Source organism: Sebastes fasciatus, chromosome 21, assembly GCF_043250625.1.
Source record: "Sebastes fasciatus isolate fSebFas1 chromosome 21, fSebFas1.pri, whole genome shotgun sequence".
In the NCBI taxonomy this organism is placed as follows: Eukaryota; Metazoa; Chordata; class Actinopteri; order Perciformes; family Sebastidae; genus Sebastes; species Sebastes fasciatus.
This window is the reverse complement of record NC_133815.1, coordinates 13,697,495-13,709,812: the sequence shown is the minus strand read 5'-3', so window position 1 is coordinate 13,709,812 and position 12,318 is coordinate 13,697,495. Positions and strand designations below refer to the sequence as shown.

The 12,318-nt window shown below is 42.1% G+C and overlaps 1 protein-coding gene across 3 annotated transcripts in view; it reads right to left on the bottom strand.

The window, feature by feature from the left end:
• sema5a (sema domain, seven thrombospondin repeats (type 1 and type 1-like), transmembrane domain (TM) and short cytoplasmic domain, (semaphorin) 5A) overlaps positions 1-12,318 on the bottom strand; it is a 136,684-nt gene that overhangs the window by 32,311 nt on the left and 92,055 nt on the right. For all 3 annotated transcript variants that reach the window (XR_012592250.1, XM_074622604.1, XM_074622603.1), the window contains exon 15: positions 8,997-9,144. Coding sequence is in view for 2 of the 3 variants with exons in the window: in XM_074622604.1 (XP_074478705.1) it covers positions 8,997-9,144 (148 nt within the window). In the remaining variant the exon portion in view is untranslated. The remainder of the gene's footprint in view (positions 1-8,996; positions 9,145-12,318) is intronic.

Here is a 12,318-nt window from a genome sequence, read left to right as displayed (position 1 = left end):
CTCATTCAGAGGTGCCATAAGTATATATCTTGCCTCTCCCAACCAACTTCTATTTGGAGCAGTAGCTGAAAAAAAATCTGTGGTGCTATATGTGATGATATGATTCAAGAAGATAATAGGTGGGTAATAGGCAGTCCAGACCCCTTTTGTTCCCAGCTAAATAAATAAGGAGGTGGATACGTCTGGAGAAAATGACACTGCAGGATAGAAGGTGAGACGGCTGCCATTTTTCCTCACTGCTTGTTTATTTATGCTGAATAGGCCTTGAGTGACTGCCAGACCTTGACAAAATAAGATAAGAGTTCCTTTCTGCAATCCGTCAACCTGTCACATAGGATCGGCTGACAGGTCAGCTGAGGAGAGGAGCGCTATACATTATACAGTACACCTCCTCTTTTATGCTCTCCCTTGGTCTCACTCTCCATCCATCCATCTATCTTTATGTTTCTCTCGCCCTCTTTCTCACACACTGCTCATAACTCGCTTTGTGTCAGCTCTCTTTTCTGCCTCTCCTTGTTTCTTTTTCCCTCTGTGGCCTCCGCTTCATCTCTCTCTGTCTCTCCCCATCCGCCCTCGCTTCTGTCTCCTCCTCTCCCTCTCTTCCCCGGGGTACCAAGGTTAAAAACACAGGGAGGATTTAGATTCTGTTCAGGGCTCCGTGATGAATGAGGGTGTCACCTCCACCGCACTTCCTGCCTCTCTCCATCTAGCGCAGTAATCATCTCCAGACATTAATATTTAACATCATCACGCATCACAAAACCGGCCCACAATCTGTGATTATCAGCCAATAACAAAAAGGAAGCAAAAAAAAAAAAAGAGTCAACCTCAGCGTCTCGCCCGCCGCCGCCTACGGCAACAACAAAAAAATAGCAACACATGGCATGAATGGGGGGGAAAAAGGCAAATGATCTGTGGGTGTTTGTTGTGTGAGTTGTTGATGGTGGCCAAACACAGTAAATATTTAATGAGGCTTGTCTGGTAAGCGTTTCTTCCTGCACTCTCGGAGGCTTAGTGTCGATGCAGAGGGCTAAAGAGATAATTACTGGGTTTAAAGCTAAACCTCATTCAAGGTCTCCGAAGGCATCCACAACAACTGCAGCTAAAGCATATGCAGTTTACAGCAAGGTGGGCAGTGTTTATGTAACAAATATGTCGCACTGACTGAACAAATATAAAAAGCTCTGTGGCTTGTTGAGGGGAACAACCTTATAAGGGGTCCCAATTCATTATTTTTTGTCTATTTTTTTGTTGTGAAGTGGAAACTTTTATCTCTTCAGGCCTCTAAAATTAACTCTTTGGTTGAGCGGCTCAAAACTCAAGTCACACAGAAACCACCTGATGCGAAGTGGAGATGTCCTCCATGTCACCCCTTACAATGGAACGTACAAATTGTCAGGTATTAGCATAGCTAATCTAATAGCATTACACTTTAAATATTTATTTATGCGGAAATTAATCTGCTTCTTTCAAAGACTGTTTTTGATGAAAGTTATTTTATAGTTTTTTTTTATTTGTTAGAATGGCCAGTTTGTTGACTTTTATTTTGAAAATTCAAGAAAGTTTATTTTAATAATATAAATAATAATCATAATAATAATAATAATAATAATAATAATGAATAGGTATTTGTTAGAAGGTTGTGTGTTTGATGACAGTATTTGCGACAATCGTCAGGTTTTAGACCTTTATTTTGAAAATTAAACAAAAGTTGAATAATAAAAATAATAGCCATTTGTTAAAAGCTTGTTTGTTTGATGTAAGTATTTGTGACAATCACTAAGTTATAGACTTTTATTTAGAAAATTAAATACAATTTGAACAATAATAAATAAGTATGCTTGTAGCAATGCTAATAAAGTGATTGTATAAACTTGGATGGTATGACGTAATGCCATGAAGATATGGTGGCGGTCCTCAGTATCACCTGGGGGTCCATGATATGAAAAAAAATATTATAGTCCCTGCTGTGGACTATTTCATCCAATAACAAATGGTGAAGGACAGTGGACAGCTTATTGTCTTTTCCTGCAATAAAAGAGCCTTGTTATAGTGGGTGAGCACGTGAATACAAAATACTGGCATAATAACAAAAACAAAAACAGCCCCCCTGCTTTTTTGAGCGGCGATTTTTATAACATGTTTTGAATAATGCATTAAAAAATGGACCCGAGGATGTGAAATAAACATCAGTATGGCTCTGCCCCATAAAAACCCATAAACCCCAACACACACATACACCCACAAGCAAATAAACTAACTCCATTAAAATGACATCCACTGAGCCAGAGCAGTGAATAGGTCATCTTAGGCATATATTACATGTCGGCCATGTAAATGTGCCTCTGAACAAAAAACGAAGGAGCCATACTGTAATTAAACTTTGATTCACAGTTAGGCAAAAAGAAGCTGATCAAAATGAGCCATTTAAATGTTTCATCGCAGTTGATATGATGAGCTAATGAAACAAAGTAATAAAACTACAAGAAAACAACAACAAAAAACAGCAAAGACTTCCTGTACTCTTCACTCTGCCACGCTCGCATTTCAATTTCAGAGAAATTAACCGAAAGCGAAAAACATAGCGGAAAGCAGTGGAATGTGACAAGTGGCATGCGGAACACAAAATTGGATTCAATTAGTCCGCTGATTTCGACTCGTACCCGGGGCCCCCCCTGGCGAGAGCAGCGATATGCATTATCGGCAAATGGGGAGCAGCGATTTTATGCTGTGCAACACCTTTAACAGGCATCTGCTCAGAGATGGGCAGCACCGTAATGTGTTTCTGGCTGGAGCTCAGGAGAGCTGGGTGGTGGGAGGACGCCTGATAGCATTTTACTGCCTCACACAAACAAGCCGCCTGGTCGGTCAGTATGGAGGTGGGTTGTCGGGGCTGTTTGTGTGTGTGTGTGTGTGTGTGTGTATGTGCAAGACTGTGTGTATGAATGTGTCAAGTTGACTATAGAGTGAAAGTTTGACTTTACTGGCACCGAGTGTGTGAAGCGCGTGCATGTTTATAAGTTTATGCATGGCTGAGTTATGGATTCAGGCAGCTCCTATCTCATTCTGTCTCCATCCACAGACCTTTCTGCTTATTTTTTTAGGTGTTATAGGCTGAGGGGATACAAGTTGAGGAGGAAGAAGGGCAAAAAAGAAATAGAGAGAGTGTGTGTGTGTGTGTGTGTGTGAGTGTAATAATGGTGTCTGAGTGCTGGGGAAGTATAAGCCCTCAGCCTCTCTGTATTTGTATTGAAGAATGTATGAATGTGGAGTGGAGGGTGAAATACATTGTATATATTTACTTCTGTGTGTGGAGGGAAGAGAGTGTGTGTGTGTATGTGTGTGTGTGTGTAGGGACAAAAGGCTCTCTGTGGTGTCCGGCCAGCTGTGGGAGGTGAATAATAAGGAATCGTGCCTCTCCAGCCTCCTACCATCATTACACTCATTATGCTTCTTATTGGACTGGGAGAGCTGTGAGTGTGTGTGTGAGAGAGACAAAGTGAGTGTGTGTATTAGTATATAAGGATGCCTACATATACACACTTGTACCCTAATGTTGAAGTGAACGGTCCAGATGTGAGATAGGAAAGTGACTAATCCTCCCAAGCGCCTACATCTTTATCTATTGTGGTCGAGTCCGCGGAGACGAAGGCCTAATGTTCCTCAAGTCTCCATGAGACATCAGTTCAATTAGCAGCACCGACCAAAACACACTTTGTCAAACTCTGACTTCTCTCTCTCTCTCTCTCTCTCTCTCCCCACCAGTCTGACTCCATAATGAAGCCTGCTGTCGGCCAGGAGCAGGTCTCCCGGCTACACACCAGCGCACACACGCACGCACGCACACAACGCCGAACGCCGAACAACACAAAAACACACCAGTGTGTTCGCACACGTCAGTCTGCCAGTGCCTACACAAACACCGGGTACTTAACTTTCATTTGGCAGTCTGGCTGCACGACTGGCAGGTAAATAGAACAGCTCTCGGTGTCATTAAGCGGCTCTGTGCATCGTCAGTTCTGCATGGCCTGTATTTGACTTATTTAACTGTGAGAGGCAGAGTCAAGATGTGCTGCTCAGCTGAGAATAATGCTCCTTTTTGATCCTTGGATGTGAGAAATATTCAATGAACGTTACTGTATAAAGAAGGAAATACCGAAGTGAATGAGATCTTCTTAAAGACCTCTGGCGCAAGTTTTTCTTACATCTAATAACATTCAATTAAGAATGTGAACGATGTGAATGTCACATCGCAATATACAAATATATATAATCAGCGGCTGATTTAATGTGTTGCACTCTGCTGCCACCTTTACTGTGATGTTAGAGTTCAAATTAACTCATTAACACCATACGTTTACATGCACAAAATATTACAGTTTTTGCCCTTATTTCGAAAAAGACAATACTCCTACTAAGCTGTTTACATTGCTAATGAAAATGAATAAATATTCCCCTTTACATGCAACCGAGCATACTCCAATTAATGTCACCGGGGGCGGACTGTTTTACCGTGTGAACACAGCCCTCTTTCATTCCTTCAACCTTTCTTGAAAAGGCCGGTGTTGCTATATTTGCGCATATCCAAAACCTGTTGATATCCAAGCATACTGTTTAAAAGTAGGTTTGTTTCTCCTTTTGACCAGAAATGTGGGCTTTTCGTTTGGGCATGCATCTCGGCAAACTGTTGGCAATTTGGTTTGGGTCGTGTCTAGAAGGTAACCCACAAATTATGAAACTCTCGCGTGATGGTTTTTGCAATTTGTGGGTTACCTTCTAGACGCCACCTTGGTTTGTGTACAACGCACAAAGCTGGCCCCAAACAGGCAAGATGCCGTGTGTTGCAAACTGCCGTAAAAAAGTGGAGACGCATATTCTGAATGCGCTGTATACATGATGAAAGTGTGCTCCTAAAACCCAAATAATATCTATATAATTAAATATATAACTATATAAATAATATGTCTTAATCGGAAAATGCCCCAAGGCCTAATTCAGAATATCCAAACAAAATATGCTGTTTACTAGGCCTGTATCAAATCGAATCGAATAATAGTGGAATATTGGTTTGCATGTCAACGTAGTCAATGTTTCAAGTCAATATTTACGTTGATCACAGTCAGCAGTCCCTTCCTCCGACAGATGACGGTAGTCTGTGTGAAATTGGCTTCAGGAAAAATAACAACATTAACGTACCGCTTCTGTCCAACCTCCGAAGTTGAGAAAGTGCTGTGTGGAGGACCTAGCTGGTTAAACTCAGAAGGAATTACTTGCTACTTTAGTTTCTGGATTAAATCAAACTCCATGCGTCATTTAATGAAATTCTGAAAAACGCGATAATATAAATGTGGAATTTCGGCTATCAAAAAGTAATAAAAGTATCAAGCTAGCAAGAGATCAGCGACCTGTGGAGGCATACCACTCTGTATTTAGCGGCCCCTGGTTGGTCCTTTGTCGGCATGCAGAGTGCAAAACATGAGGCTTTAATGGAGATTTATGAAAGTAAAATTTTAAAAAAAAATTTAGCAGAGGCTTGCAACTTTTACTTAACGTTTTGTTCCAAGGTTTATTACTGGAGCAGTTGATAACAGCACAGAAAAAACATCTAGCTGTGGAATTTTGTGGAAAAAGTTTAAGTTTTGTAGCTTATAACCTGTATTTTAATGCCATTTGATGAATATATTATCGGTTCTACTACAGTATCTCCTGGACCCATTTCTTGGCAAGAGGGCTGAAAAATGTTTGCTGTGATGCATAATGTAGGTAGTCTGTGGAAGTTCTTTCTCTGTTCCTTCCTGCTTCTAGAGGTCAAAAAAGGGCCTTGACTGATAACTAAGCTGACTGCAGCACCATTAATAATAAAAGTAAATGGACATCTTTCTTTCTCATTAATGCTCTTGAACAATGATTCCTTTTCTAATCAGCTCCTCAGACAGCCTTGATAAACAGCATGAGGGTGTCAACGTGTGTGATCATCATCAAAAGGCTTCATTTAATGAATTCTCTTAGCAACACTACAACTCAGCAACTAAAATGTTTATATTAATAACCTCCTTTCACAAGTACCTAACCTCTCATGAATAATGCCTCACGGCTTCATTATTTGGTAAGATATTTGCCAATTTATCCAAGGCTGAGTAGCTCAGAAACACATCCTCTTCTTTAGCAGAGTTTTCGAGAGAAGATGGGGTTAAGCGCTGCACTCGTCGTGGTACAGTATTTTACTGCTGGGCCACCAGAGCCTCGCTTGTTTATTTCCAGCCCAGATTTTGCTGGCTCCTCTGGGGGATTCAAACCTGTAATGCAGATACAGTGAAACGAGAGAGACGGGAGCGGCGCTGCACGGACCAGGACTCAGACTGATGAAGTTGCAGTCATGTGGCCTTTTGCATCAGCAAAACTAGGCACCCTCAGGACTAAATACTTCCATGATGATAAGACTGCTGGGGCTTAAGTCAATGACACACAGGGCAAACTCAGAGCAGGTTACATGGAAATGAAGCAGCTAGAGAGTTTGCTTTTTTAATCATGCACGTGGCAGCATTTTGTTTTTAGGGGTTGCATAGTGAGTAGAGACACTTTTGTTTAAATGAAAGTGTCCTTGACCTGAATTCAGCTCCACTTGAGCTATTCTGTATGGGACTCTGCGCTGCCTAGAGGTGGTATAAGCGTAGAATATTTTTTGCTTCAGGGATCAATAGAGAATCACAAAAAAGTAACAACTGAATAGATTTTTTTTGCTTAGCGATTCACTTTACAGCATGTTGACCATGACTGTTATCACCAACTTCACTCCATCTCTGATACTTTTCAAAATAAGTTCCAAAACTTAGTATTTATTGCAAATTCTCTGCTTGACATCCCTGTAAAAACACCAAGCAGATGTTAGCTCATCGCTGTCGATTAATGTCTGGCAAAGGCCGGGAGCTGATCACAGGTGGCTGCGGCGGCGATATCAATCCTGACGGGTAAACATGAATGCACACACGTACATACGCGCTCCGACGTCTAAGACGTACACAGTGTTCATCTCTTTCAGGTCTCAGTAGGGTGTCTGGTCTAAAAAAGTAGCTGTGATGACAGAAGCTACAACCTGTGTGTGTGTGTGTGTGTGTGATTATGTGTGCGTGGTCTCCTTCTGTTTAATTAAACATGGATCTGTCCGGGGGAAGAGAACACAGACAGATGGCGCATAAAAAACGAACTCCTTCACACTTTTCACTCTTTTTAGGGGGGTGGTCCTTGAAGAAATCAAACGAACGTATTCCCCTCCTCCTTGATCTTCAAGTGCTGAATACAAATTCGTAAAACTAACTTTATTGGAAAGGTGCGCGCCGTTTCAAACGTTGTTTCCTGTCTTCAACACTTTACTTTTTGGGGGCTTTAAGTGCATTGAAGCAATTGTTAAACATTGACAGCTGTGCCGTTAAGCGCCTTATCAGAGCTGTAAATGAAAGGCAGCAAATGTTTCTTTGATCCGAGTAAATATGCAGCTATAATACAAGTTAGCCAAGCTGTCCAAATAAAGTCCTCCCGAGAAAAAAAAGAGAAGGCGTCTCTGAAATCTGCATGTAATTACAACCCTGGTGGCTCCAATTAAGTCCATGTCACAATGGCCAAAGACAAGGAGTCGACATGGGAACAAAACAAAACAAAAAAGGTGAAAGTTTGTGAATTTAACTTGTCTGTAATCAGTGCGAAACTCTCCCCTCCCTTGACGCCAATAAAAACCACCTCAAACATCTACCGCTCAGTGAGCTTGAGCTTCAAACATCAAAACTACAGACAGTCAAAGACAAGCTTTCCCTTTTGGAGACAGCAGTGACGAGGCGCTTAGATTCCCTCGTGCTCGTCATCAGTTTCCTTTTCTGAACCGAGCTACTCCAGGAATGCCGTTGCATTCCCAGGATGCCCCTGTGAGGATAATGGCCGCAGCGCAATGACAGAAATGAGACAGCTGCCACCTGATGGGAATGTGTGCGCGAGACGTAGCCTCAATGATATGACCCGACTGCTAAATTGCTTCTTAATGGGAGGTCAGTCTCTTCATTTGGGCGCTGTGCGGCTACTAATGTGTCATGGGCAATTATCAGATACTATATGTGCTCTTGCAGCGCCTTATGTGTGGGATGTTTCATAATGCTGGCATTGTGTTATTTAGCTTCACAACGGGTCATTACACAACCTGTGGGACGTTCTCTTTCAGCTAAATGCGATGTGGTCGCTGAATGCTTTTTCAGCATTTGGCATATTTAAACAAATTTCATCTAACATCCTTTTAATTTTACACCGTGAGTACCTGTGTCCAATAATTTACTCGACATGCATACAAATTGCGAAAACTTACATATTTACATAAATGCACATACAGAACCAAAATGTGCATAATCCTGATTTTAAAACTTAAATTCAAAACCCTAAATCTAAACCATTTTTTCTACCAAAATGATAAAGAAAGCCCACAAACAAACACTTCAAGGATCCCATGCATCCACAGGACCCTGACCCACATTCTTTAATCCATCTCCAAGAGGGACACGATGAGCTACAGCTATCATGCGCATTCTCGCTTATTTTTTTTACCAGGACTGTGGATGAGGGAGTGTTGTGTGTTTGTGTGTGAAAATAGCACCAGAAATAACACGAGCATAACATAATTCTGTCAACAAGGAGAAACGCTCACATTTCAACACTTCCTTGCATCATCCGAAGCTTCGAGAGAACGCTTTGTGGCAGAAAATAAGCCTATTCATATGTGGAGTGATTACTGCGTGTGTGTGGTATTAAATATGTCTTGGTAATAATAAATCTGATGGCTGCTGCCACTGTGTAAATATAGCCAGGGGATTTGGTCGCGTTAGATGTTCCAATTTCATCACCGCTGAGTGTTCGCCGCATCAAATGGCTCGGGCTGAGGTTCCCAAACAATGGATAGACAGAGAGAAAGACGGATATAAGGATGGTGCATGTGAGGAGTATTGTTTTGTGTGACATACCTGACCACACCCGGGACAGTCGTTGCCGTTCTCACAGGTTCTGCGTCGTGACTGGATGCCTCCGCCGCAGGGCACGGTGCAGCGTTCCCATGCCGACCAGGCCGACCAGTACACGTGCGGCGGGCAGGGCAGGTTTTCATTACAGTACCTGGGAAAGAAGAACACACTTTATTCAATAAGACGAGCCGGGAACTCTAAAAGAAATGACAAGTGCATCTTTAAGTAATTACTGGATTGTGTATTGTAGTTGTGACAGAAGATATATGAGTTAGTTTGCGAGCTTTGACAATAGAGCTTAACTTATACTGGGTACATATAACTGGATTATGTGTGACAGTGTCTTTTGAGTGGCCTGCGGAAAAATGGAATAGCTACTAGCACTAAAATTATATGTGAAGGGCACTGGAGACGTCACCACACTCTTGAAACCTCACCGCTGAATGGAAATAGCTACAAAGAGTTCACACCACAAGTTAGGGATGTCTGAAAAGGCATGTAAACTTCACTTGTACGAAGCCAAAAATATCTCTTTAATGTGGCCATGGAGTGCAGAGAGAACACGGTGCACCGTGAACCAGCACATCTGATTGAATCATGCCACCAGGGACGGGTCTGTGCTGTAGTTCTGTTCATGGCGTAATGGCCAGTGTAAATGTCCATAAATTCCATCTCCAATCTTAATGGACGTGCATTTTGCATAACACAAAGACGCATGCATCATCTGTAATTACATCGTTTTACAAGACAGGATTACTGCGAAATCTAAAATACTTAATTACTCAGTCCTCATTATACAACGACGACAGACGATTGCCAGCCTTATTAGAGCCACATAATTTATTTTATAACTTCTACGCATACGATAAAATTGCTTTTATTGCTATTTTGTTGTGTTTTTGGCACACGAGTGCCTTTTGAGGGAACTTCTTGTACTAAAATAGCTTTAACTTTATACCCTTCCTCCAGAGGCTCAGTCTGGGTATTTCCTTTGTACTACATTCCCAAATACTCTACTGTTGTTCACGGCAAATCAGAAGCTACATTCTGTATACCCTGGTTGTAAAAATCCTTAGAGCGGTGTGTTCTTTTTCCCACTTTTACTAATCGGCACGCTTGTAGTGGGATGACACAGTGGGGGAAAGAGGAGTGTGGATTTCAAATCTTACAAAAGCCTGAGAGAAGGAGAAAGACCCACACACACACTCATTCATTCACATGGGCTTGCATGCAGACCCTAAATACCTCTGCTGCACCACAGCACAATGAAAAACTACTGCGATCAATGCGAAGCAGATTTAGCGCTTCAAAATAATCCTTTAATCATTTCAGACAGGTCATAGTCCATCTCATCCCTTTTCTCTTCACTCTAATAACACACAGAGCTGATCAGACTAAAACGCTCCCTAATTACTCGCTATAGGCTGAGTAAGCAGTGCGGACGGTGTCCGCGTGTGCAGAGGGAAATAACCAACAGAAGGTTCATAAATGCAGGCATTAACCATCCAGATTTAAGCCCATAGCGCTGTCGTGCTCGGCCGGTTTCAGAACATTCGCTTTATCTTTAAAGGCTCTGGCTGCTGCAAACAATCAGGTCCAAACTAATGGGTACGGCCTGTTGGCTAAAAAAAGACGAGGTGAAAGAAGAGGTTTAGTTTTTGTAAATACGTGTACATATGAGCTCACGCCATATGCATGCATGTTTGAACATAAGTCTTGTGCATTAATCCGAACAGGGTATTCAAGAGGAAGAACAAAGTGAGTAGTGAGGCTTATTGCAGACGCCTATAACACCTCTGAAAGCAGGCCTGCGCCCCATAAAATAAAAGTCTTTCACGGCATTAAAAGAATCGTTCGGTGCGCAAAAGCTGATAAAGTGCCAGTCCTTTTTCATGCCGTGCGGATTAAAGCTTGTACAGAAGACCTATTTCACACATGGACAACTATAAACAACAGATGTAGTGGGAGTTTTTGGACACCATTACACGGGTTGAACACTCAATGAGAAGTTTTCCCTGTTTTTTTTGCAAACATTGGTGATATACATGCACCAGGATATGCTCAAATTGAACACAAACATCATCTATATCGTTTTCTCCCTCAGGCAGACTCAAACTGACACAGCATAATTCATCTGTTAACACATTTTCTCTTCCTATCGCTCTGTCTTGCTGTCCATGTGTCTTTCTCTCTCGCTCTCTCTCTCACGCGCACACATACACTAAAACTCCTCTCCTCTCACTCCTCCTTTACAAAGATCCTTTTCCAGCCCTCACAGCTGGCCCCTAACTGGCCTAAGGTGTTTTAAATAGCTGAACAGAGCAAATACTGAGAGCAGGAAGGGGAGATGAAACAAAGGAGATTAAAGCTCGGAAAGAAAGAAAGAGGGGGTGGCAAAACCTGCTTCTGGCCTCCTGCGGTCTTTAGTGCCAGCCAGCGCTTTTTTTGGTGTGGTTCGTGAGTAAATGGGCTGTGCTGGTTACTTCATATATTTTCCTCAGAGCTCCTGGTGGAGCAGTCCTTGAGAAAAGGACGGCACCACCAGGAGCGTCCGTGAGTGAGAAAAGGGAAAGTGGGAGGTTAGAGGAAATGAAAAAGTGCAGAGAAAAGAGTAAAAAAAAAGGATGTAATAGAAGGTTCATCCTTGAAGGCCTTATCCAATTACGTGTCCGTCACAATGCTGTATCTGTTGCCGTGGTAACGATTGGTAACAATTTATTTCTCCTCTCTGCCTCCCTGTACCCTCTGAACTGTATTTATTTGCACTTTTTCTGCCTCCACCTCTGGTTAACGGTAGGAGTTGGATGAAAAACATCAGCATTACGCCTCGCTTGGTGACACAGAGGAAGAATGCCTCCGTTCATTAAGAAACACAGCCCTCCGTTAAGATGGAATTGAAGTAATGTAATAGCCAGTGTCGTCATTTTGATTTGGCAAACACTGAAGTAAAGTTTGAGATAACCAGAACAAATTGAGAGAAAAACTTTAACTTTAAAATTATTCATCTCTTGACCTGTTGTACCTGGGCTGCTTTGTATGCCTCTTGTTGCTTCTTTGCATACCTCTCCTTGAAAAACAGATCTTTTTTTTACCAGGCCTAGAAGGTTGCTTAGAAACCAAACACCAAACACATCTTTAAAAAGGCGATTATTCCACGGCAAAGCCTCCAAAGCTTCAAAACGTGGACTCGGCCCGTGTGTGAAAGCCAGATAATTACCCAAGAGCAGGCCTATCCCGCTCTTTCCTTAATTGGCTGTCACAAAGTTGGACAGAAGTGAGGAAAGAAAATTAAGAAAAGTCACAGTGAAAGTCATGCTTCCTAACT